Source organism: Hypoxylon trugodes (assembly GCF_022578975.1).
Source record: "Hypoxylon trugodes strain CBS 135444 unplaced genomic scaffold F4822scaffold_9, whole genome shotgun sequence".
Classification (NCBI taxonomy): domain Eukaryota; kingdom Fungi; phylum Ascomycota; class Sordariomycetes; order Xylariales; family Hypoxylaceae; genus Hypoxylon; species Hypoxylon trugodes.
The window spans coordinates 1,796,356-1,821,945 of NW_026250024.1; the positions used below are offsets into that span (position 1 = coordinate 1,796,356).

The following is a 25,590-nucleotide window of genomic DNA, read 5'->3' on the forward strand; positions in this document are numbered from 1 at the left end:
GAGGATTTTGAATTTGTTATAGGAATAGTACCTATGGGATACACAGCTTGATTAGGTACCAACAATATCCTTCAAAATGGAAGCGGGCACCCGTCTCTTGGGCCCAATGTAAAAGGTAGAGTTTTATTAGATAGTAAATAGTATGTATGCTTGTTATCATATATTGTCAAATAGGTCAAAAGATTAATACGTAGTGTACGTTTAGTGCTTGTGTTTTGGTAGAGTTAGGTTGGCGGAAAGGAGTTGGTTAGATGAAAGCCAAAGCTTAACTTCACAACTCTATACTATAGAACTATAAACAATTTTAGTCTAGGTTATCCCAAGTCGCGAGTATAAATTTCGTGATATCATCTCATCATGGCTCTTGTAAAAAAAGATTACCTAGTTGAAATTAAATCAACATTCAAGCAAGTGTCGACGAACAAATCGAAAAACTAATATTTTCATACACCCAAAAGTCACGATGCGTCTATCACTCTTAGCAATCCTCACCTGCATCGCAGGCCTAACAACACCCTCACCCCTTTCCCCACCGTCAAACAACAACACCACCACGCAAGAACTCAAAGGCATGATTCCCGTGACATCCATCGAATGCACAGCCTCCGACCTAGAACCCGACGCAACACGCAAAGCGCGCGCCGAACTCGTCAAATGGGGAGAAGATCACATGGTACCCCCGAAATGCCTCCGTCGAGCCGAAGTCAGGGACACGGTCTGGTACGTCTGCAACTGCAAACTGACGTACGCGGACCCTTTGCCCAAAGACGAGCTACAGAAAGCCGAGGAACTTCTGTTTAAGAAGTGCGGCCCGTTTCGCAGCGGCGCGGTCTGGAGCCGTGAGTGGGATAAGATGTATAAGATCCTGCCTACCGAGGTTGTCGCGAATGTGACGTTCCCGGCGGAGATGTGTCCCCCGGGATGTGTCTTTCAAGAATGCTAGATAGGACTCCAAAAAGCTGCGCCGTATCGCCGAGTTAGGCGGAGAAGGGAAGGACGGTCGATTAAGATGGAAGGTCTGGTTTTGGAGACGATGGACAGGATGGGATTACGTATTCTTGTCCTGAAGTTTTGCTTTTCTTTTCAATATTATGTGAAAAAGGGGGTGGTCGCACAACAGGAAGAACTGGGAATATCCTTGGATATGGAGTGCTACAAGACGGGTGACGGGCGACGGGCGCGGGTATCGTACATCGAATCCTTCACCGAGAGGCTTAGTGTCAACAGCTTTACCGGGAAGTCGGTTTGGCGTAACGTCTCACAAAAGTACTTGGATACCTCTACATGATACTTAGTAGGAAAATATAATTCGACATTATACGTGCCAATACGTCGGGTAGTGCCGAGCGAAAAATGGCACCTTTTGGGTTGGTAAGAGTCTGCGAGGGCGAGAAGGGCCGTGGATGTAGTAGAAGGCCTAAATAGGCAAGTTGAGCCTTCGTTGTCGAACGTTCTTCTCCTTAAACTATAATCATTCCGATACCGATGTCTTAGATTAGATCTTCCTTGCCTTCGATAATGTAGTATTTCTATCGGGCTTCCTAAAGCTACTGGAGGGTATTTGACCGGGTTGCAGTCATGAGATCTAGCATATGTTCGGCACGGCGGTCGATATCTCTGGTAACATCCTTGGCTCTTGGCGAAAAGATCACCTTTCGGAAGGTCCCCAACGATAGCCCGGAGGATTCAGCCAGCCTCTCAGGGGTGATTCGCCTTACATAGTGCATTTAATAGCAATATGTGCATTATGTTACAGTAAGAGGGTAACTGGACGCGAGTTAGAAAGATTAGATCGGATTAAGCGGCATCAATCGTTAATATAGTGATTGTTGAGCCTTCTTGGGCGGGTAGGGGCGGGTTATTGGTGTTTGATGTGGGGATGTGCCTGGCCTCTTTCGCTCCTGAAGTACCTACCCTAAAGCAAATACGTACGCAATCTCGTGTACAGCTAACAAGATCTATAGGCGAGTATGATTAGGGACTTACATGAATCACTTTGGTATCACGAATGAATTTATTTTCATTAGCTAAACAAGTAAGCTCTGGCCCTATCTTTGGACTTTGGTATCATGCCGTCGTAACTCCTTTTGCTTATGTGAAACGAAGAATGAATTTGAAGGTCAAGGCCGGGAACGCCGGATCTGTGACGACAATCTCGTGGTTTACATCCAAACCCAGCCCCTCCTTCAGAGTCTTGTCTAGGTTCGGCCGTGTTTGCTCCTCGATACCCGGAGGAAATTGCATGTACAGGGTCTTACCTTCGGCTCTGATGGAAGGCTTCTTCAGCTGAAGGTCGGCTTTTGTGGAGAAAGAAGCAAGGAGCTCTCTCAATGTCCAACTGGGGTCAACCTGAAGAGGCTTGGCCATGTTGCCACACACGGCACAGTCCTCTTTCTTCTCATATTTGAAGGTATTGGTGTAAATGCTGTCATCGCCGGAGTACATCATATAATTTTCTTCGAACCCTAGCGCCGGCGCCACGGAGGTAGCGATCTTCAAGGCCTCATTACAGCAGCTGGCGGCGATGATGGCGTTGGTGGAAGCTATTGCTGGGATAATGTTTTTAACCACGCCTTGGGTTAATGAGTAGGTAACACCGGTGATACCGAATTCTTGGGCTCGTGTGAGGGCTTTCTGGTAAAGCCATGTGATGTGCTCGGGGTCATCCTTGTCTAGGCTTGGGAACGGCTTTTCTTGATCCCATGCAATGATATGAGCCCATTCTATGCAGTGTTCGGGTTGACGTGGAATAGTGGCTAGGGTACACAGAGGTACAGCAGCTCTGGGGGTATAAAGGTCTAGTTGGCACTCGATACATGGTGTTAGGGTAGGGAATACGACTCTGGTTTGGCCTTTAAATCCTACTCAATGTTAAAATACTTCGAGCCATGGATGATTTGGGTATTGTGGTTCGGTACCTTCGGTTCCGCCGTCGATAAGTGGCTTTAGAGAGTCTTGGTTATCCATATCGACCATATTCACGAGGGCCGCGTTGATCCATCGGCGTGCTTCGATGCTGTCGAGACCGCAAACAACAAGTTGAAATTGCATATAGAAGTCCTCGTCGAACTCTTGTATTCGGCAATTGTGAGGTGTGATTTTGACTCCTTTGACTCGCTTCTCGACGAACTTGGCAGCGACTTCTGCCTTGAACTTTCCCACGTCGTCTTTACGGAAGAGGAATTGGCGGTTTAGATTGGAGATGTCGATGGTGTCTAGTTGAAAGGGCGGGTTAATTAGCTTCATATTGAGGTCGTAGGGAGTGGAAAAGGACGAAAAACAGTAGAGTACCCATATCTATAACATGTATATCCTTGAAACCAGACAGGGCAAGGTTCTTGAGTATTTCACAACCGAGACCCCCAGCTCCGATGACCAAGATCTTGGCCTTGTCCTGTGCGGCAAGGGCATCATCGCTAACGTCGGAATCTTCGTTGAATGGACCAGTTGTCTTGCGAATTCGATCTAGATATTGCCATCTCGAAGTACCCGCAACCACTGCGGCGGCCGCCATGTTTGGTGTCTTGAGTGTTGATTTGACTTGATTTGGGAATGTTTAGAAAGGAAGGTTACCTAGCTCCAGCGCTGTTAGGTAAGTCGACGGTTTGATGTCACCCTTATCGGTGATAAGAGGATATCCCCTATAAGTGGGATGTCTTAGCTGATTAGTTGTATAAATGTGTTAGAGGCAACTACGGTTTGAACCATACCCCGCTTTTCTTCTACCTACCTACCTAGGTAGGTACTTATTACGATACTTGGTGGAAGCTTCACCCATTCACCAACACTTCTTCTTTCCATGTTAATTCTTGGTCGAGATATTCCTCTTGATTTTCACTATTGAATTAATATATGACCTACAGTAACTGATAATGAACATGTTATCCCCATCAAAGAACAACAAATCCTCCACTGAGAAGTAAACAACTTCAGACAATTCCATGGACGCAATTTGATGAATGAGATACCATCCTCAAGCTTGGGAATATGGAAGAGCTACTCATTCCCGTGCGCCATACTTATCGCAAGACTAGCCAAAATGATGATTTATTCAAATTATCTGAACCTACCAACCCTTCCCCTGAAGTCAAGGTCGACTTTCGTGGTTCGTCACCAGAGGAAGCTCTCGAAGCTCTGAAGAACCAGCCAAGCTACGACATCCTTATATCTATATTGAAATACCTACAAAGGGGGTCGCAAGGTATTCATGGCTTCGATATACGAAAACCTGCGCCACAAAGTGCACAGATCGTACATGTCCTAGTCACCGAAATTGTCCCCAATTATTGGACTGTGTTGCGAGATACGTCTGCCAATTCAAGAGAAGGGGACATTGGAAAGTTAGTCTCTTGCTTGCGAAGCCTCACAGGTATTAATGCCGTGCTGGCATATCTGCGTGCTCTATTAAAGGAGGCAAAGTCAGACTTGAAAGCGCTTAAAGACTCTCACGTTGGTTTTAACCTGGGTTTTATTCTGGAGTTGCTCTCTAGCCTCCTCTATGCTGACAATGACTTGAGAGTGATCTGGAGCAGCATCAATTCCTTGGGCAGCCCAACGCAACTTCGACGACCTATGCGCCAAGAGTATCTTTCATTATTCACAAGCGGGAAAGTTGTCTCCCTCTCTGCGGAAGCCCAAGATATTTGCCGCCAAGCCGGTCAACTCAAGCATGATAATTGGATAAGCAATATTAAGTCATATACTGATTGGCTTGGTCGAAATATAGTCGATTGGGTTCGGTCGGCGGTCGGCCAAGATGATCTGAAGTTATGCGCTGAGATAGCGACGCGAGCAATGCGGTTGGGGAATCCTGGTACGCTTTTCTGTTTGTCTCACTTTGGATGTTGGAATTTACTAATAATCGTTGTAGAAAATCTTGTCGTTTCTCTAGCTACAGAATTGCTTTTTCGAGATCTAAATGAACAAACAAAATTCGGAGAATTACTTGGATTTATTTCCCCACTCGAGCAGCGCAGAATACTTGGGCTGATCTTAAAGCACTTCTCAGATAAATATCTAAATGCTGTAGAGGGCAGCGACGCGAAAAGAGACGCATCTATTATTGCAGCAGTATCTGGAGTCTTGAAGACAATTGCCGAAAATGACGAGGCAAGAAAGAACATTCTTGTCAACTGGTTGACTAGTGGATCTGGTGCTGGAATTGGTGAGGGATACGGAATTAGAAGGGCTGCTATTGCTGTCTTTTCTGACGATAAGGAGACAATGACCACCATTTTGGAGAAAAGCCTTGGCCAATTTGGAGACCAGCTGTACATCAAGCATGCGCCATTGCTCCAGCAGGACGGTAAGTCTTCTCCTGTCTCTCCTGTCTAGTTTTGCATCAGCGAATCTAACCACAGAAATAAGTCCATGCTCAAGTATTGCTTCTCAGCGCCGGATATGTCCACAGGACTGCACCCATTAAACTCACCATACTATTACGATCAAGCGCCTACCTAAATGCTGTTTCTAACCGCATTGGCGCTCCTCAACAGCGCGCTCGCTTTTTAGGAATGGTTGTTGGCGAGGTACTCTCGGGACTTGTACACGGAAAAGAAACTAAACTTGATTTCAAAATAGACGAGATGGATACTGAAGAAGCACGATGGTATAAGTCGTTGGTCCAAGTGTCCGATAAAGCCGGTCCTCTAGATCCATTGAAAGAATTGGTTGCCTCTCCACAGCCCATCGGAAAACCTAAGTCGACAAAACCTATAGGGAGTACTGCTCGAAGGCCTGGAAAACCCCCTGCCCAAACAGGATTTATTATCGAAGAGATACAAGATGACGACGAAGGAGAGGATACAGACTTGGTACCCTACGCAAAGCCGGATTCCGACCTCGAAGATTCGGATGATGACCCTACACTCATTAATCGCAACAAACCGAAGGCCCCTGTATATATCCGAGACCTTATTTCTTTTTTTAGAGATACAGAGAATTATGACAGGCAGAAACTGGCGCTGACGACGGCTCCCACGCTTATTCGCAGAAAAGCGAATTACGGCACGGAAGTCAGCTCGCATGCTGAAGAGGTTGCTACCCTTCTTGTTGGCTTACAGGATAAATACGACCTTGACAATTTCGACAATTTGCGGCTTCAGGGAATGGTCGCGATTGTAGTTGCACAACCGAAAAAAATGGGACAGTGGTTTGCAAAAACATTTTTCGACGGCGATTATTCATTGTCTCAGCGGGCATCTGTGCTAATTGTGCTGGGTCTTAGCGGCCGAGAATTGGCTGGCTTCGAAACATCAGAATACGCCTCTTCTGCACAGTTCCCTTCTAAAGCTCTACCCGCTAAAGTTGAAAAACATTACATCGCATCTCTACCCACGAATAACCTGGGAAATTCAACAACCAATTTAAAGCCTCTCCCTCCCAATGCACTAGACAACCTTGCCCATACCCTCTCCCAAACATTCCTCGCCCCGCTTGCCGCAGAGGCAGCTGATGTAGCGACCGGGCCAGACGCTCTGAAACTGTCATCATTTACATCGCGACTAAATTCACCAGCTTCTAACTCCGCGAAGAGCAAAGCGAAACCTCGCGTTCGCGCCATACCCAATACTACAGCCTCACTTATCGCGTCGTCATTTTTCTTCCCTTTAACATCACGCTTTCAGGCAGTGATGCACTCGTCATCCGCTACAATGAGGGGCATTCTTTTCCAACCGTATCTCTTAACACTATACCTCAAAACACTAGCTTTGCTGCTCCACGCAGCGGGCCCTAGTACACTTGCGCTACCACAAATGACGGCTGAGTTCTGGGATTTACTCCTGGGAGTAAGAGGTCAGTGCGTTGGTGATTTGAGCGTCACGCAAGCGGTATTATTCGGACTCGTAGCCCTGCTAGATGTGAATGAAGTTGATATGCGTGGACTTTGCGAAAGACATGGCCGGGAGGTGGTCGAGAGTTCTGAGTGGGTGAACGGTGTTTTTAGTAACACACGAGGTGGCGATGTAAGTGGCGAAGGTGGGGGTGAGGAGAATGAGGTGAAAATGCTGGCGGCGGGTGTCCTTATTAGACTACGTGAGGCCGTTGATAAGTATCAAGCTGTCCTGATGGGGGATTTGATAGGATTTACGTAGATGAATGTAAGAAGAAGATCATTTACGAATCGCCATGAAGGTCCTTGAAACTATGGTGATAGGAGCGATTCGCGAATATGTAGATGTATCAACCTTCTTATTAACATAAACGGCAAGCAATTTTGGTAATAATTAACATAGCAATCTCATTTATACCTCGTGACGAAAGTAGTGGTATCTCACTCAACCAAATCAATAGCAGCGCAATGCATGCGATATACTCCAGCGCGAATCAGGTCTCATGTATACTTTTCCTCCTCCCTCCTCCCTCCCCTCATCCTTCCATCCCAGGACGACGTAAGTAACGCACAGTCTACTCCGCACCATCGTAATTATTCCGTCCCGCAGCCGCACGCCGGGGTTCCATACCCGCAACCTGCTCCCCAATAATCGCAAGATGATCCCCAAGACTACCAATCAAGCGACGCATTTCATTAGCTACATCGCCAGCCGTAGCGCGGGCCTCAACCACATTATTCGCCGGAAACGGTACAGGTGGAATATGCGGTAGGGAACTAGTCCTTATACTGAAGCTTCCACCTCCGCCAACACCAGCTCGGTACGACGCGCCGTCATCACGATCTACATAAGTTTCGGACGAAGCGACGGTGAACTCGCTGTCTTGGTGCTGGTGTTGGTATTGTTGCTGTTGTTGTAGATTGTATTGTTGGGTATATTGTTGTTGGTATGTGTTATGCGGGATCGCTGTGTTCATATCGTGATCCACGTGTCCGTTTTCGTCGTGTTCTTCTACTTCGGCGATTTTTTGGGCGACATGTGCGGAGAACTCAGATCCGTCGGAGACGTATATTGAGGGTTCGCGGCTGGAGAGGTGCGGGGGTGCGTATACGGAGGCATGGCGCTCGAGCTCGAAGGGTTCGCGGGTGCCGATATCTGAACCGGTTACCGATGCGATGTCCGAGTTGGCGGTTGAGGGGCGTGTGAGTTCTGGGAGGGGTTGGATGGTTTCTGGCATCATACTCATGTCTAGATCGATTAGACTAGTCATGGACATGCGGTCGTTGGCTGCCGATGTCTGCGTATCTTGCATGTCATAACCTTGTGAAGGTAATCCAATAGGTTCGGTGGGATGATGCTGGAGACGGGGACGTCCTTCAAGGCCGCCGCTATTTAGTGGACGGTCCTCGTTAAATGTAAAGTGTGATACCTCGGGATTTGCCGAGGCGGGAGGGATACTAGTAGGCCAAGACCAATCAGGCGCTGGATGGCGACCAGTCCCTACATCTGCAGGATCGCTTAAAGGTGCTCTATCGTGTGATGATGCCTCAGTGGCCGATGAGAAAGACCAATTGTTATCCATCGAGGCTCGGGGACCTGGGCCGGGCTTAATGGTACCCATGTCGACGAAATTCGAGATATCAGCACCACCAAGTGAAGCATCAAGGTCAATTAAAGATTCGCGGAGCGTCGCATGGAGTGAATCGTTACGGAGCGGAAGATCGGATGCCGTATGTTCGTTGGTCATAGGTGGATCTGACACTGTAGGTGGTGGTGGGCGTCCATAGTACATGCGAGAATTCTCATCGTAATTTGATATTGTGTTAGGATCAAAGACCTTTTCAAGAGGTGCTTTGACCTTGGTCGCGGCTAAGGCTTGTGGTGGGGGTCGTCGTCGACCTTTTCCTAACGCCTTTGGTCGTGCAGTATCTTCACCGAATGTGCTAGGGAAATCAACAGCAGAGCCATAAACATCTCGAACTGCCTCAGCATCGGATCTACCGTCTGAAGCATCGTGGAGCTGTTCATCAAAGGCGAGAGTCGTAGAGAAATTCCATTCATCCGTTGCTAGCGATGTTGATCCCAAATCGGTAGGTGCCTGAGCCCCTCCAGCTGCGAAAAGAGATTTTCTGCTTCCACCTCGCTCTTCCCAGAGCTTGAATGCCTTAACAAGATTTGCGAGAGACGAAGTAGGGTATCTAGAGCTAGTATTAGAAATGTAGGGATGTTGCTGGACCAATTCAATGGAGGGACGTCTCGCCGGGTTTTCTTCCAGGCAGAAGGCGACGAGGCTTTTTAATTCATCGGAATATTGATCACCATCAAGACGCGGTAGATGTTCCCGAAGATAATCTCCCAGCTGGGGGAGGCCTACGTTTGCCCTAACATTTGGCGGTAACCCGGATGCAATCTCATATACCATGGATCCAAAAGCCCATATATCAACTTCCGTTCCATAATGGGCGTTCTGGTCAAAGAGTTCCGGAGCCATCCAATGTGGTGTTCCGATGAACGTTGATCGCTTGTCCAACTTGGTTTCCATCATACCAGCCACACCAAAATCGCAAAGTTGCACCGCACCGGTCTCGGTAACTAGCACATTAGCACATTTAATATCGCGATGTATAATTCCCTCCTTATGAACCCAGTAAATTGCTACGGCGACTTCTCGCAATATCGGGATTATCCATTTCTCCTGTAGTCCACCAGGTGCAGTGGGTTTCATTAACGTAGCAACACTTCCTCCAGCACAATATTCTGTAACCATCCACATCGCCTTGCCCACCGGTAGGGCCTCGATAACGTGATTAATATTTTTGGCGCCAGACTGACTCAATCGATGTAATGCGTTGATTTCCTTGAGAATCTCGCTATAAGTATCCGCGAGTTTCGGGTTGAGGGTATCACTCTCGTCGACATCTATGATCTTGACGGCTACCACGTTGGCGGTCCTTAAATCGTTGGCTTTGTAGACGCGACCAAAGCTTCCTTTGCCGATGAGTTCGGTGAGGCGGTACTGGGGGGCAGGTTTTCCTGACTTGGCACATTCTTCTTGAACAGCTTCTTCCATTTTCCGCGCGTCTTCGACAGCTTTTTGGCGCGTTGGCGCAGGTCCGCCGCCAAAAACTTGCAAAGTTGCCATGTTGAATCAGGCTGAGGTGGAAGGCTGTAATAATTAGTTAGCAGACGATACTTATCTAGTTGGAAGTGTGAAATGGTAGCGAACACGACGAGAGAGAAAAAAAAAAACAAAAAAAAAACACAATCGTATTGTAATTAAGACCCGGTTTAATCGTGACTCGCCTTTTAGCTGGTGATCTATCGCGCATTGGGATCTCGCAAGGGGGGTTATCAATGAAAGCAGCAACGTAGGGGCCACCACGAAGACCAGGGTTCTGGCCCAAGGGAATATTGGATTGCCATGCTGGGGAGCGAGGTTCATCAAGAAAGAGATTCATGTTCATCGGTCCAATGGGGGAATCCATGGAATGCCTCCCGGATGGTCGCCGAGACGATGATGAGATGGGCGATGGCAAAGGGGAAGCCATAGTGGCGGTGGGTTGGCGATGAACAGCCAAGATGAGGGATTGATGGCGAAGAGGTAAAGAAAGAAAAAAGAAATAGAATAGATAGAAAACATACTTACAAATGATTGGTATTGAAATCAGTAAACCCGATAATTTAATCCAGAGCAGATTGTAAGGGACGTATCCCAGAGTTACCTTGTGCTGCCAGTCTGATATGTATCAAGACCGCAACACAGCCCTGTGCCTCTTGTCATAGAGAGCTCAATGCCCAGCGCTATCGGTGACCAATAATTCCGGAGAAACTAGGAGCTACTTTACTATCTCCTTTCGATTTCATATGATACCTTATTTATTTATACGGCTTGGTGGTTGGTGTTCCTGGGCCTCCACGATGTTTGCGTTTCGAAGTAGTTGGCGAGGATGAAATGGGGTTGACAGACTTATTCTGAGTTGTACCTCCAATAAAGACAATGACCCACGCCAGTGCAGGGAGCGCACTAGTCCAATCAAGGAATAAAACCAAGAAATTAACCAATGAGAACAATCGTGGCTGACTTCACAGTTGTACAAGGCTGCTCAGCCTCGTCGGCATGCGATTAGTATTGTGAACGCCTTCTAAACCAAACCCATTGGAATTTTCAAGGTTGTAATGCAATTGTAATGTCTGTCTATGCATTTGGGTGGATTAAGATGTGGGCCTAATACATGACCATCCGAAAAATTGGGGCGATTGATGAGAGGTTTCTGATATCCACATTGTCTTGTAGATCAGGCAATATTATATTAGAATTTTGGCCTAGGACTCCTAAAATCTTAGGAACTCATTTACATAAGGCTGCTTCGCCCACCTATCTCCATACTACCTTGACCATCACGCATCTCACCACTCCGTCCGACTACGAATTCATGGTAGATTCGTTCTAACCTATTTCTCTCCTGGGGACTGATACTAGCCCGGGTAGATTCCAATGCCTTCATCATATGTTTCCAACCAATTAGGACTTCGGTATCTTTTCCTTCTTTTCCTTTTTCATTTTTATCACTTGCTGCATGGTTGGGTCCTTTTTGGACTAGTTTTGATTGTTTTCTTGCCGCTTTAATTTCGGCAAGCTTGGCTGCAATGGCGGCATTCTCGGCAAGTTGGGATGATCTGTTGAATCCCTTCTTCGCCCTTTCCTCCGTCTCGGCCAAGGCAGCCTCAACGCCATAACGAAACTGCAGGAAATTCCGACTTCGAATATTAGTCTCTTTCGATCGGGAATTCCCGGAACCACGCTTATCGCCTGAGGGTTGCAGCTCGATGTCGCTGAGTACGTCGTGAATAGCCTCCAACTGAGCATTTGACATCAGCGCCTGCAAATCGGCGCCGGAATAGCCTTCGGTTCGTTTTGCCAACTCAAACATACCCTCTTCCGAAGAAAGTATCTCGTCGTTAAGCTTAACTTTTCTACCTAAAGCTTGTAGGATGTCGATACGATCGTCCAAATTGGGGAAACCACACAGCAAGCTCTTGTCCAATCGTCCAGGACGAAGTAACGCGGGGTCGATTAAGTCCGGTCGAGAAGTCGCAGCTAAAACATAAACTCCAGACAAACCTTCCGCACCGTCCATCTGCGTCAAAAGCTGGTTGACTACTCGGTCCGTAACACCTGTCGAGTCATGTCCACGCTTTGGTGCAATGGAATCGAATTCATCGAAGAAAAGGACGCATGGCTTTGCAGCTGAGGCGCGCTCGAATAGATCACGAACGCTTTTCTCGCTAGCACCAATGTACTTGTTCAGAATCTCGGGTCCTTTTACCGATATGAAGTTCAACCCACACTCGCCAGCCACCGCGCTCGCTAGAAGCGTTTTGCCGCAACCAGGGAAACCATACAGAAGCAATCCGGAACGAAGCCGTAATGGGCATTGTGCGAAAATCGGCGCATATTTTGTAGGATATTGCAAAGTTTCGAGTAGAATTTGGCGTGTCTCTTTGAGGCCACCGATTGAGTCGAATGTCGTCGTGGAGGTTTGTAGCGGAACATTCCGCAGTGATGCTGGGGTGAAGCCTTTTAGAGCATTATCGAAATCGCCGCGGTTAAGCTGAATGATATCCAATAGATCCTTCGACGACTCCTCGCTAACAGATCGTATTAAGGCCTCATTACGGGCTCGGGAGACTAGGAGTATCAAATCTCCTGGCATATAACCGTCGGTTTCTCCGGCAAGATCCAAAAAGTCAAGTTCTGGATCTAATAGGAAGCCATCTACTTTTCCGGTCGTGGAAACCGAGTTGCCGCGGCTGCGTTGGTCCGCTCCATCCATCCATGCACCAGAGTCGTCACCACCTACGCTGCCGTTAGCAGTAGTCGGTCGACTACTATATGGCCCAGGAGCCTGCATAGCGTCGGGGGACAAAGTTTGCTGCTTGACGACTGTTTCTAAGACTCTTCTCCGTGCTTCTTTGTCAGGGGCTTTCAAGTCGACAATTTCCCGAACAACATGGCCACCAATAATCACATTATTCAGCGATTCCTTCCCCTGAGCAGTCGCGAGAAGAACGACTCCCCTATCATGTCCGCAATATTGACGTACAATAGAGCTTATTGTTTCGCTAACCTGCCGGCTTCGGCTATTGTCGTTTCCGACTTGTAACTCCGTTTCAACCGGACATAGCTTATCTAGATCGTCGAGTATCACCATTGCTTTTCCGCTAAGTCTCGCGCCCCAACTTGCGTTCATGAATACTCTATTTAATGTTTCTTTTATGGTAGAGATCCTACTCTCGTCGTTAACAAGCTTTCGGCATGGGAAATAAGTCGTGTGGAATAAAAATTCCCCTCGTAGGGTCTCCGCTAAGGATTGAACGACAGCTGTTTTACCGGCTCCCAGAGCACCGGTCAGGAGGACTGACGACATGTGCGAGAGATGGGATTTCAAATCAGTTAGTAGGGAATCGATTCCAACTAGAACCGAGTCACTTGGAGGAGCTGATTCGCCTATGTCGCTTCCTGTGGACCATGTTGGGGGAGAAACGGGCGTTTGTATTTCGATCGGGACGGGCTTTTCGGACCCAAGATGCCAAATCAATTGGTCTTTGGAATCCGCGTTTGTCGCTTCTAATTTGGCGATACCACCTTCCCAACCTTGAGATAATTCGAGACTGTCGTATACTGGTAGCATCATCCCATCAGTCAATGGTCCACGCAGAAGGCCATTCACTTTGCCCTTCCCGCCGTAAATATGTGATATCCTCTTTGACAATTCTTCTTTCTCCGCTTTTGATTCACCTCCGAATTTCAAACCATCCGAAGACTTTGGACTTTCAGTAGAAAATGGGGATACTTTCAATTTCTGCACTGCGCTGCGCGATAACGGCGGCGGGGCCGGTTCGATTTTTGCGATTCCTCCAACAATTCCCGAATAACCAAGCACCGCACACAACGGTGTAGAAAGAGCCGCTGTTTGAGTGGTAGGCGGATCATCCCATGGCCGCAATTGAGCAATAACTTTCTCGGTAGCCTTGACAGTTTCCCCATTCGCTGCATTTTCTTGTTGTTTCTGAGGGTCAAGTGGGGGTTGAAGCCCGGCTGGTTTCACAATGTTAACAGCAACCCATGTCACCCCTCGAAAATCCTTGGATTGAAGAAGGTCGCGGTCGACCCATATACTCAAATCTTCCTGAGCCGATTCCTCGTCAAACCACTCGTCGCAAAATTTACGATCTACCCCTCTTAAAAACAACGTCGGCTTCTTTTCTTCCCGCGTACTCTTCCTTCGGACTGTACTAGCCGAGCTCTTCCCACTCTTTCTGGATGTACCTCCCACACTACGGTCCTCGCGAGAGCTTTTAGATGGTTTGGAGCGGGTCTTAGGTGCAACTATAACTTCGGCGTCGGGTGCGATTTTCACGAATGGGGTATCGGCCGAAGGAGCCGGATCGAGGGAGAGGATCTTTATATTAGCCGTGGACGTCGGCGTAAGGTGAAGTGTAAGCGGATGTGGGCTAGCACTCTGGCCCTGCGGAGCCGTATATGCTGGATTCGGCAAGGCGCGAATTTGCGACAACAGATTTAACTCCAAGAACGTCGCATGCAATTCGATAATCTCCCAGTCCTCCGGCGTTAGAGGTTCGATATTGACTGTATGCGCTAAAGGTGGATCGACGTGTATTATGGCCATAACCTTTTGGCCGTCTGGCACTCCAAGAGTCGCAGCTAAGGTGGCGTCTATCTCGACAGACGGAACCTCTTGGTCTTTACCACTGCCACGTGTACCACTTATACCATCACGATCTACAATGGGTGCAATCTTTCTCTTGCTGGGCATTCCAGTCCATCCGACATATATCGAACGCTCGGAGGGGGATGAGCCGTTGGTTTGGGAAGAACCGTTCGTGGGCGAGGGAAGGCGGTAATTCAGTTCGACGATGACATTTTGAGCGGGCTAAAATATTAGTTAGCACATGAATTGAAGGTCAAATCGCGGGACGGGAGTGAACAAGCTTACCGTATTAATAGTTACAAGTAAATTGACTAAAGAGGTGGGAAGATTTACAAGACAATTCTTAAGGTGTACAAGAGAGATCTCAGCAGTTGACTGCGGGTTCTTTCGAGATGGAGCCATTTTGGGCTATATCATATAGAAAAAGCCGCACCAAAACCATTGGCAGCTCCTTCGAAGAATGTTTGTCTTCGTGAAGCTATTGGTGATTTTGGACCATTAACAAGCCAGGTGTTCGTAAGACGGGTTGGTCTTGTTTTTAGCATGTGCCGTGGACCGAGGCATACAATTCCATAATTGACAATTTGATCGGTAAAGGTAAGAGCTGGAACAGGTACAATCGCCGTCGCAATGGGAGTGGGTATGTACTTTACAAGCGGGGAATGGCCCTGCAAGCTTCAAGTGGCTTGGGTCCACTAAATAGTTTAATGACTGGGGCTGGTAGCCACGCGAAAATTCGCGTAAACGCGTGTTTTTTCGGCAGCCCCTCTGCCCCCCCTGTCGGCGTTTCCAGCCTCCATACTCCGCGTTCCACCGCTTCAATCCGTTACGGATTCAAACTGTGGCACAATTTCCTTTACAACTTTCTCAATTCTGTCGCAACTCTTCGATATTCCCCTCCTCAATTCACCAAGATACCTCGTAATTAAGCTAATTGTTAATTGACAATGGCGCTCCTTCAATATAGGAATATAGTCGATTACGAGACACAACAAGGTCAGCCAGCTCTGATTTGCTTTTTCTGCTATGTCCGAACTAATGGAGTATTTCGCATACAGCCGCCTTTCAGAATTTCCTCGAAAAATTCAAGACTTCGCCGGAGCAAACGTTGACCCATGCCATCGGCCAGATCAACATTGACGAAGATGACTTAAGTGACGAATACGATTTTATGGACCAGGATGACGAAGAACACGAACGGCGCCGAAGAGAGAAGGCTGCGGCAAAGTCGCCAAAGCACAAATATGCTGACATATTACAAAAGCTTGCGGATCGATCAATCGATGAGGTGTTAATAGAATTGGATGACCTTGCCCAAGTAAGATTGGATTTTCGGTCCAATATTAGGAAAGATGAGACTAATGACAGGGTAGTGGGAAAGTGATACAAATGAGGGATTGAAGCTGGTCGACTCTATCGAGGCTAACACAAAGCATTATGTCGAGATCTTTTCTAGAGCTATCGATAGCAAATTGCCTACGCCGGCAAACGGCATCACGTACGGCCGAACAGCTCCTTTTTTTATCTCAAATTCGCTAACATTCATCTAGATTTAAGGACGACGTTCTAGATGTGATAATGGAAAAGAGACAAGCTCGAAACCGCGATCTCGCTGAAGCGGCAGCTAACACCAATAATCCGGATCTCCTTGAGTCCACGTTTCCCGCTCAGCTTACAAGGCGGTATACGCTTGTTTTCAAGCCAAGAACATCAACCAATGAAAAGCCGGTGAAAGCCCTCGCTGTACGACAAGTACGAGGAGAGCACTTAGGCCACCTTATTACTATCCGTGGTATCGCGACCAGAGTCTCAGACGTCAAGCCCATCGTACAAGTTGGCGCATATACCTGCGACCGTTGTGGATGCGAAATTTTCCAACCTGTCAACGACAAGCAATATGCACCTCTCACTAGCTGCCCGTCGCAAGAATGCAAGGAGAACCAATCGAAAGGTCAACTTTTCCAGTCTTCTCGCGCATCTAAGTTCCTACCTTTCCAGGAGGTCAAGGTTCAAGAATTGGCAGAACAGGTTCCCATCGGTCAGATTCCTCGAACCCTTACGGTTATGTGCTATGGTAGCGCGGTCCGCCAGATCAACCCTGGTGATATTGTTGATATCTCAGGGATTTTCCTACCTACACCGTACACGGGCTTTCAGGCTATGCGAGCTGGACTCTTAACTGACACATACCTCGAAGCACACCACATTGTCCAACATAAAAAGGCATATGAAGAGATGATCATCGATGATAAGTTATTACGACGTATTAACTCAGTTAGCCAGTCAGGTACAGTATACGAGATGCTGGCGAAGTCTATTGCCCCTGAAATTTTCGGCCATCTTGACGTCAAGAAAGCCCTACTACTACTCCTTGTCGGTGGTGTCACAAAGACCATGGGCGATGGAATGCGAATTCGTGGCGATATCAACATCTGCTTGATGGGTGATCCCGGTGTTGCCAAATCTCAGTTGCTAAAGTACATCTCAAAAGTCGCTCCTCGCGGTGTTTATACATCCGGTCGTGGGTCAAGTGGTGTTGGTCTCACCGCAGCTGTTATGCGTGATCCCGTAACGGATGAGATGGTTCTCGAGGGTGGTGCATTGGTTCTAGCCGACAACGGTATCTGCTGTATCGATGAATTCGACAAGATGGACGAAAACGATCGAACAGCTATCCACGAAGTGATGGAACAACAGACTATCTCTATTTCTAAAGCCGGTATCTCAACTACATTAAATGCTAGAACTTCGATTCTAGCAGCTGCTAACCCTATTTACGGACGCTACAACCCACGCATATCGCCCGTCGAGAATATCAACCTACCGGCAGCTTTACTCTCTCGTTTCGACGTACTATTCTTACTACTAGACACACCTACTCGCGAGAGTGATGCCCAACTAGCTAAGCACGTTGCATACGTGCATATGCACAGCAAGCATCCTGACCTTTACCCAACTAACAACAGCGCGGACGGCGATGATGACGCAGTGCAACAGCCGAACATTGTCTTTACTCCTCACGAAGTGCGAGCATACGTAGCACAAGCCCGTACATATCGACCCACAGTCCCTGAAACTGTAACGGAGTACTTGACCAAGACATATGTACGACTACGAGACGCACAACGCCGCGCGGAAAAGAAGAACAAGCAATTTAGCCACACAACACCACGAACACTCCTCGGTGTAGTACGTCTTGCGCAGGCACTAGCCCGTCTGCGTTTCGACACCGAAGTCAAGCGCGACGACGTCGACGAGGCCCTCCGCCTCATCGAAGCTAGCAAGGAGAGCTTGGCGGCGCATGGAGGTGCCGGTAGAAGGAGAACTCTCAACGCTGCTAGTCGCATTTACAACTTGGTCAAAGCATTAGCTGATAGCGGCGCTTGCAGAGCTGATGAAGACGAGGATGATGCGGGTACGATTGAGATGAGCATGCGTAAAGTCAGGGAACGTGTGCTGGCGAAGGGATTTACTCAGGATCAGTGGTTGAATGCTTTGGATGAGTACACGCATCTTGATGTGAGTTTTTATGAATTTCCCTTTTTAGTAAGCAAAAGGTATGGATTACTAATACGGTGTAACAGGTTTGGCAAACTGCTGGCAATGGTAGTAGGTTGGTGTTTATCACGGCGACGGATGGCGCTGGGGAAGAGGATGATGACCAATAATTGGTTATGCCGATATAGAAGTAAACAAGGAACGAAGCTTCATGATGCGGAGAGATGAGGATGAGACCTGAAGAGATACGTATGGCGTTATGGATTTGGGATTAAGGGCGAAACTTTTTTTTTTTTTTAAGTCGAGCCGACTAGTTTATCCATCCAGACACATGCTTGATTTGTGTCGAAATGAGGAATAGTCCATTAATGAAACCATGAATGAGTTTAAACACCAATTACCTGGATTTAGGAGACCTTTTTGAAGTAATTGACGGTTTTAGCCACGTATACTGAGGTATGTTGCTTAAGTCTTAGTGTAGTACGAGAAGATGAAGATTCAACTGCGCAATTATCAGATTAGAACCGGTTATTACCTCTGGCGTTGATAAAATTTGTAGACTTCGTTTCATATATATTTCACTTAGTATATAAGTAGGCCTTTTTATACAAGTTTACAAGCTCCTTCATCTCTTTTATTCGTCACTCCGGGTGCTCCCACGCAAATTTTTGATGAGATTTACACAGTAGCCCGAATATCATACAGCGAAGCCCGTTCCATCTCGCCGAGTACACCGTTACCCGCCAATGTCCACTTCTCACTGACATTCTTCTCATCAACGCGCATACGTAGCACACCGCTCGCAGCCCAGTATTCCATAAGCGAGCGAGCTTCTGCCTTAGACACACCGCAGACGTTTAGGAGTTTGACGCCTTTTAGCGATTCAAATACGCGCTCATCGTACTTGGCGAAAAAGGGGTCGCGAGGTGGAATTGGTTGGCCGGCTTGGGCTGCGGCGGCTTGTTCGAGTGCTTTCTCCATAGATGGTATGATAGGCGAGTTGCCCTTGGAGGTTACACCGAGGATAGCCGCACCGTTTACAAACTTCGTCTTGCCGCCGAGAGCATCGGTGAATAGGCGGACCAGACTCAGGTCGTGGCTGTGAATGAGCTGGAAAGCGGGGTTGCGGTAGTCGCTAATGCGCATAATGTGGCTGAGACCGTCGAGCGCAAACATGATAGGAGGCCGACCTGGGAGAAGTAGTTCCTTCCAGAGGGCCTGGAATACGGGCCAGGCGAACTCGGGCTCCTTTGTGGCGTTGGCGAGGGCGGCGAGAGTCGCACCGCGGTTTATGGCGATGGGAAGGTGTATGTGGTCTAGCTCAACTCTGCATTGTGATAGGATCCGTTGGTTGGATTTGAATATGGATTGGAAGAGCTTGATGATGTACATGGGTTGAGAGAATTGCTCCGAGTTGGGTATTTGAGAGTATTCGGTTGCGGCGGTTGTTAATTCTTGTGCTATAAATCGATAGTCAATCTCTTGCTGTACCCAAATAGAGGACCTCGTGATGTATTCACATACCTTCTGGAATATTTATCACAATCCAATTGTTCAAGAATCCAGTTGCTAGGGCCTGAAGAGCCAACATACTCTTTCCTGCGACCCTATCTCCAGTGATAACCAGTCTCAGCGTCTCCTTCTTGCCGACAGCATCCGTGAGTTGCTTCGCTAGATCGACTGTTTCCTGCCTAATCAATATGTGTGGCGACCGAAACAGACCCCAATTCTGTGTCGGTTTGAAGGCCTCACTAGCCCTCAATTGGTCCACTGCCGTCGCTGGAAGACTGACCACCTGGCCTATAGAACTAGGGTCTACGATATTTTCGCCTGTAAGTTCGTCTAAACCCTCCACTGCCAGCGCATTGTCGTTACTGAGCTGAATTCGTTTTCGAAACGCTTTTCGTTCGCCTGTTCCGGGCGGCTTAGTCCTATCGGCTTGTCTCTTCTTTTTCTTTCCTAATGTCAACCTTTTTCCAGCACGAACATGCCTAGACATTCCCGGTTCCATAATCTTCTGGGCATTGCTCGGCGCCGAAGTCGTGAACGCTGCCGTCGGTATCATCGATATCGGTGTTAACAAGGATGTGGGCATAAGCAATCGCTGTGAGGGCCGTGATAGGCACCTCCAGCAATTTGCGCTCGCCATTGCTGGTAGGAATTGAAGTCGATTCTTGGTGGTTGAAGGAATTCGAATATCTTGATAGCTCCGGCGTTCAAAATCGCGAAAATTAATTCTTAGGCCTCTGATAGGTTGCATATCGGTCCCCTGCTCCGATGTCCGTGGCCCGCTATAAAACAGCGGATAAACCCTCCCCGATCCGCTATCGATAAACTGATAGCCCCGTAATTACAGGGGTCCATCCAAAAATTCTTGGGATTCCTAGAGATCCATAGAACTTTTTCTTTGGTCTTAACAATCCATCCCGCTTAACATCTCGACCATACAACATAAAACTTCACAACTTCGACGACAATCAATTCATTCCGAACCACCAAATCCTATAAAAACAGCAATATTCTTCAATTCTCACAGGGTTTACTAAAAACCACCACATCCAAAATGGCCACGCCATCCAAGCCCAAGCTCGACATCACCGTCACCAAGCCCACACCCTACACCTTCGACCTCGGCCTCCTCCTAGCCAACGACCCCAACCCTCTCTCACCCACCAACCCCTCCTCTTCAGACCTAGAATCGCAACTATCAGCCACAGCCCGGGACGGCGCACAAGCCCTAATAAACCAACTCCTCTCCACGCTCCCCCTCAGCACCACAACCTCCGGCGTTCTCCTCTCCCTCCCACCCCCCAGCACCCCCTTACCCCGCGAGAAACCCCTACCCCCTCCCAAGGAACCGACGAAATGGGAGCAATTCGCCGCGCGCAAGGGTATAAAGCCGAAGACGCGCGAACAACGCCGCGCCAAGGCGCAAAAGTACAACGAGGAGACCGGGGAATGGGAGCGTACGTGGGGCTATGACAAGGGCGGTGCGCGGAAGCGGAGGGAAGAGGGTATGGTGCAGCAAGATTGGCTTGTCGAGGTAGATGAGAAGAAGGAGCAGGAGGAGAGGGATAGTAAAGGTAAAGGTGGGAAGAAGCGAGGAAAAGCATGATTACCTTCGGAAGAAAAAAAGGAAAAACTGAAAAGCACAAGGCACTGTTGCTTCGGCGGAAAAGTTTAGGGACACTACGTTGATACCCAACACATTACGAGTCACATTAGATGACACAGGAGTCGGGCGTTCTTGGCACATAGGCAATGGAATTCGTAAACTAGGCATATATTTTATATTTGGTATTGCGCAACCTCCTCCCATGTATATGGTACAGATTCTTTTCTCGTTCCCTATTTTTCAAACTCCATCGCTACGACATACTTCACTCTTGGCCTTGCCCCATCTCTTACACTCCCGTAGCTTCCACCCAATAACCAGAAGTAGAAATTCGTTATTCAAGTATCGAGGACGCTGAGAATAGGAAGTGATGTGTCGCTACAAAACCACCGCCATCCTCGTATCAATGCCGTAGCATCAAGGGTATTTTGAGAAGGCCAACTTGATCGCGAAAGAAACGTAAGCAAAAAAGTAGGCCATGACTTTAATGTTGTGTTATAATAGAGGTCACCCCACCAGACTCTTCCCCTCTCCAATATCCAAGCATCCCGTCGAAGTGAATTAGACGATATCGCAAATCAAATATTGATCCACACGAGGCAACGTCGAAGTAAGAGGATGAAACGTCAAGCGCTAAGGTACGATAAGAAAGAAAGGGGGAAATCGTAAACGGAGCGTAATATCGTTAAAAAGGTCCGCCAGGCCATATGCCATCATATGCACCACATTCATCTCCTGGGGGTATTATTAAGACAAAAAAAGAAAAAGAAAAAGGTATCATCAGATTAGGATCAAAACCCCAGCCTCATTCTCCAGTTGTGTAGGCCATCATGTAAATCCTCCGGCTAAGAGAAATTCATTGGGGAAAGGGGTTTGATGGGTGATAGCGGCCTGAGTTCTCGCTCTCCAGATCGCCGAGGCGTTTCTTGTTCGCCATTCACGGTTAACGAATTAGACGTAGTCGGGTAGTTTGATGTCATGTTCCCATTTGACTGATGTACTCCCAGCGCCTTTTTTCTTAGCTTGCTATTCGGTTCGGTAGGCGGCGCTGATATTTTACTGCTATCCGACGAAGACAGATTCCGATCGTCGGGAGTGTCGCGTCCGTTTTGGCTACGAGAATCCGCAGGACTCAACCCACGGGGTAAGGGTTGTCGAAACAATTGGTATTCCTCTTCGATGTACTTGGCCTCATTCCTACATCCTTGCCAGCACGATCTCCAGTCACACACAAGAAATTTAAAACAGAACGCATCGATTTTCATGCATGGTTGGAAACATATGCAAAGATTGCGGAAATCCATCTTGTTCTTGTCGGAATGTGCGAGAAGCAAGCTGAGGTGGCATGTAATAGCAAAAAGGAGATAGTAGTTGAACGGCGACAGGTTGGAGAGTTCTTCGATCAACAGTTGTGGTACTTCTTCTGAGCCGGCACACTCTCGGGAGATTCGTTCCTGAGCTTCCTTCGGGAAAAGCTCGTCGGGAAGTTCGCGGAGCCATGCCTTAAACATTGAACCAATGATATTAATGTCGTAAAGATCATCCTGGGCGAATAGATCGACATCATATTCTTCGCACTGTTAGCAAACGATGATGTCAACAACAAGGGACTTAAAACGTACCTTCATCAAATTTCCTCTGCCATTTCTTGATTTGAGGACCACTCCCAGGCACACGGTAGAGACCTTCAACGTCCGTCCCCTTGAGATTGAGATAATCAATTACTCGCCACGGGAAAGCGGGCATCCAAAATTCTGTTTTATCTCGCGAATCTTCTAGTCGTTTAGATAACCTCGTCAATCGAGTCTGTTCGACTAATGGTAGATTAATGACTTTCAAGACATAGTGCTCGTCGTCAACTCCCATGTCCTTATCAGATGTGCTAGCACTACGAGCACCCCTTCCGAATAATCCTTTGCTAATCATGTCGGCCGCACGGCTACCAGAGCTTTTCAGACCATTAAAAAATGTAGAACTATTGTTGTCCTTCGGGGGAGGGTGGCCCCTATAATGGTCTTTATCATGCCGGTGCTCTTTGTTTCCCGGCATTTCTCGAGGAAGTGGTGCTCGGTCAGCGGAATGGTTCCGAACAGCCGAATTCATCATATTCCTGAAAGACCTATCGTAGCCATCGGTGTTCATAGGTGCCGTCCTCAAAGGTTGCATATTTGCCAGCGAATTATCTCGTTCAGGTTCGCTCAGCTTTATTGTAATTGACTCCTTTGGGCTATGGCCATCTCTATCCTTCAAGGACCTGTTACGTCCTAATATTGTGAAAGGTTTCGGTTTGTTCTTTTTCGTTGAACTTGTTTCCTGCTCGCTTGTCGACGCCAATGAAACTTCGGACCTAGACGGTAAAGAGGTCGTTGACTTTTGGTTTGAGGGGTCGGCACATAGGTCTAATCAGAATCCAACAAAGAATTAGCGTCACGAACCTGATGTAATACGTAACAACGGTTTCTTTGACTTCCGACTTGACGTACCTGAATTCTTAGAAGCTTTACTGGATCCCCTATCTGACATAACGGTATTGTCTGTGCCACGAGACATAGCGTCGCTAGCGTTCGTACTGCCGGTATGGGCGTGATGTAGCTGGTTGTTAGACCTAGACGTCTTACCGAAGCCAAAGAAGCGACTACCACTTCGTGAATGTTTTTCGCTCTCGGGATGAGAGGATGTTTCTGTGGCGATGGGCGCGGTCTTGGACGACGGTAGGGGAGTCAGAGGCGGATATCCCGGGTCGTAACGATGGGGGGATTGGTGTCGACGATGTTGGGCAACATGCACGTCGTCGGGAGACTGCAGCGGGTGGTGTGCATCGGCAGGGTAGGCCTGGTATTGTTGCGCCTGGGGATTCCCGGTCGTGCTCGTGCTCGCGCTGAGTTTGCCAAAGGGGGAACGCGGTGACTTGGGAGACCTTGAAGACGTCGGCGAGGTGATTCGAAGAATAGGTTCGCTACCATGTGTAGGAGTAGGGGTAGGGCGCGGGCTTGGTCTGTCTACTCCCAAGACGCTGGAATCGGGAGAGGTAAGGGCGTTAGGATTGGCAGCGGATTGTTCGCCCAAGGAATCCGAATCGCCAACTAGGGACAGCGGGTTGGGAACTGGCTTTCGGCGCATTATGGATGGTATGTGTTCCCCTTATTGCCCTCCAGTCAAACACCCGATTCGGGGAATATCCTGATTCGCTCTCTGCCGCAGGACAGGCTGAGTCGTGCGCTGTGGAATGTTATATGTATCAAATATCAGTGTATCAGACTGATCGCAGGAGGGATTAGCAAGGTGAAATAGGGCAGATTTGAGAACCTGCGACAGGAGGCGCCAGACTAGAGCTGATTAAGGGTACTTAGGGAGCAACGGAGCAATGGTAGTTCATGGGAATAAATATTGTACAAATAATGGTAATGTAACTTGGAATTTTTGGTGACGATACCCTCTACCAGTGAATTAGAAGTAATGAAGAATGAAGAATGAAGAAAAAAGACTGATCGACCCAAAGATCCAACTTCAAGATTCCCAAGGGAAAGGATTCGTGAATTGAATTGAATATTCAAGATTGAAATTGATTTGACGAATTGATGAAGAGAGTCTGGGACTGGACCTGGCAGTGCAGTGCCGACAGGGGATGGATGGATGGGATTGATGGGGTATCCACATAATCCCATAGGTACATTACACTAGGTACCAACGTATAGTAGCGCTGGTGGTGTCGTACCTGACGAGTCTACGACTGGGAAAATACGCTAAGTCTCAGGGGTTAAGCGTACATACTATACCTCATCTGTATTGTCTACATTGCCCACATAAAGTAAGCTACAGATACATCTAATTATTAATTTGGGAAAGCACTTGCCTGCTTCCTAACCTTAAGGGGGGTAGGATCGACTCACAAGGCAGTAGCTTTTACACGAGTATGTGTACATAAGAGAAACAATATTATTCGGGTTATGACTTCAACAGAATTCAATTAGTTGATGCGTTACAGCCCATAAACTAACACCAACGTCTATTTGACTCACCACCACTTTTTTCAGAATAAAGTATTGAAACAGTTTAAGACTTGATAGCTCATAATCCATTGTAATTCGGAATATGTGATAATAAGACTGATTTCGTCAATGACATCCCTTTTCGGCACCTAGGTATTGACAGGTAGCCACGTAAGAGAAAAGAGGCAGCCCTCGATGACTAGGTAGGTAAACAATTTAACTTGAATCCTTCGCTTAAACAAACCACTTACGTATTAATACCTTTATACAGATGCCTAGATGAGGTGGAAAGGGCTTTGATATCATGAAGAAAAAGTTGTATCGAAACAATCTGGTAAGTTTCAATGGTCAGATTTAATATACCGAACTTGTCGGATCCACCTCCTTTATGGAAAGGCGTGTTGCAAGAATTCCGAATCTGA

At 47.6% G+C, this 25,590-nt stretch overlaps 9 protein-coding genes across 9 annotated transcripts; 4 read left to right on the forward strand and 5 right to left on the reverse strand.

Moving 5' to 3' along the window:
- The first annotated feature begins 140 nt into the window (after window positions 1-140).
- Window positions 141-1,402, forward strand: F4822DRAFT_377597 (uncharacterized protein). Its single transcript, XM_051456357.1, has one exon. It carries the CDS (start codon window positions 464-466, stop codon window positions 941-943), a length of 480 nt encoding a protein of 159 aa, XP_051310696.1. The 5' UTR covers window positions 141-463; the 3' UTR covers window positions 944-1,402.
- Window positions 1,403-2,091: 689 nt separating this feature from the next.
- Window positions 2,092-3,514, reverse strand: F4822DRAFT_433459 (uncharacterized protein; the record flags this gene model as incomplete). The annotated part of the gene is made up of 3 exons (XM_051461846.1): window positions 2,092-2,861; window positions 2,919-3,215; window positions 3,292-3,514. The coding sequence occupies 3 exons, from the start codon at window positions 3,512-3,514 to the stop codon at window positions 2,092-2,094; spliced, it is 1,290 nt and encodes a 429-aa protein (XP_051310697.1).
- Window positions 3,515-3,570: 56 nt separating this feature from the next.
- F4822DRAFT_377630 (telomere length regulation protein-domain-containing protein) lies at window positions 3,571-7,251 on the forward strand. The gene is made up of 4 exons (XM_051456358.1): window positions 3,571-3,592; window positions 3,687-4,813; window positions 4,871-5,305; window positions 5,368-7,251. Exons 2-4 carry the CDS (start codon window positions 3,988-3,990, stop codon window positions 7,092-7,094), a joined length of 2,988 nt encoding a protein of 995 aa, XP_051310698.1. The 5' UTR covers window positions 3,571-3,592; window positions 3,687-3,987; the 3' UTR covers window positions 7,095-7,251.
- On the reverse strand, window positions 7,251-10,399 carry F4822DRAFT_377837 (kinase-like protein). Its single transcript, XM_051456359.1, has 2 exons — window positions 10,137-10,399; window positions 7,251-9,999 (listed from the first exon to the last, which is right to left on the reverse strand). The coding sequence occupies exon 2, from the start codon at window positions 9,973-9,975 to the stop codon at window positions 7,408-7,410; it is 2,568 nt and encodes an 855-aa protein (XP_051310699.1). The 5' UTR covers window positions 9,976-9,999; window positions 10,137-10,399; the 3' UTR covers window positions 7,251-7,407.
- A 604-nt stretch (window positions 10,400-11,003) lies between these two features.
- F4822DRAFT_377842 (AAA-domain-containing protein) lies at window positions 11,004-15,262 on the reverse strand. The gene is made up of 2 exons (XM_051456360.1): window positions 14,852-15,262; window positions 11,004-14,788 (listed from the first exon to the last, which is right to left on the reverse strand). Exons 1-2 carry the CDS (start codon window positions 14,966-14,968, stop codon window positions 11,186-11,188), a joined length of 3,720 nt encoding a protein of 1,239 aa, XP_051310700.1. The 5' UTR covers window positions 14,969-15,262; the 3' UTR covers window positions 11,004-11,185.
- A 132-nt stretch (window positions 15,263-15,394) lies between these two features.
- On the forward strand, window positions 15,395-18,461 carry F4822DRAFT_416725 (DNA replication licensing factor MCM7). The gene is made up of 5 exons (XM_051459370.1): window positions 15,395-15,562; window positions 15,625-15,884; window positions 15,940-16,064; window positions 16,117-18,085; window positions 18,151-18,461. The coding sequence occupies exons 1-5, from the start codon at window positions 15,514-15,516 to the stop codon at window positions 18,232-18,234; spliced, it is 2,487 nt and encodes an 828-aa protein (XP_051310701.1). The 5' UTR covers window positions 15,395-15,513; the 3' UTR covers window positions 18,235-18,461.
- Window positions 18,462-18,742: 281 nt separating this feature from the next.
- Window positions 18,743-20,213, reverse strand: F4822DRAFT_433464 (mitochondrial ribosomal protein; the record flags this gene model as incomplete). Its single annotated transcript, XM_051461847.1, has 2 exons — window positions 18,743-19,524; window positions 19,589-20,213. The coding sequence occupies 2 exons, from the start codon at window positions 20,211-20,213 to the stop codon at window positions 18,743-18,745; spliced, it is 1,407 nt and encodes a 468-aa protein (XP_051310702.1).
- A 262-nt stretch (window positions 20,214-20,475) lies between these two features.
- On the forward strand, window positions 20,476-21,280 carry F4822DRAFT_377854 (ribosomal biogenesis regulatory protein). Its single transcript, XM_051456361.1, has one exon. It carries the CDS (start codon window positions 20,628-20,630, stop codon window positions 21,177-21,179), a length of 552 nt encoding a protein of 183 aa, XP_051310703.1. The 5' UTR covers window positions 20,476-20,627; the 3' UTR covers window positions 21,180-21,280.
- Window positions 21,281-21,780: 500 nt separating this feature from the next.
- Window positions 21,781-24,402, reverse strand: F4822DRAFT_377864 (uncharacterized protein). The gene is made up of 3 exons (XM_051456362.1): window positions 23,663-24,402; window positions 22,802-23,578; window positions 21,781-22,749 (listed from the first exon to the last, which is right to left on the reverse strand). Exons 1-3 carry the CDS (start codon window positions 24,297-24,299, stop codon window positions 22,025-22,027), a joined length of 2,139 nt encoding a protein of 712 aa, XP_051310704.1. The 5' UTR covers window positions 24,300-24,402; the 3' UTR covers window positions 21,781-22,024.
- Window positions 24,403-25,590: the final 1,188 nt, after the last annotated feature.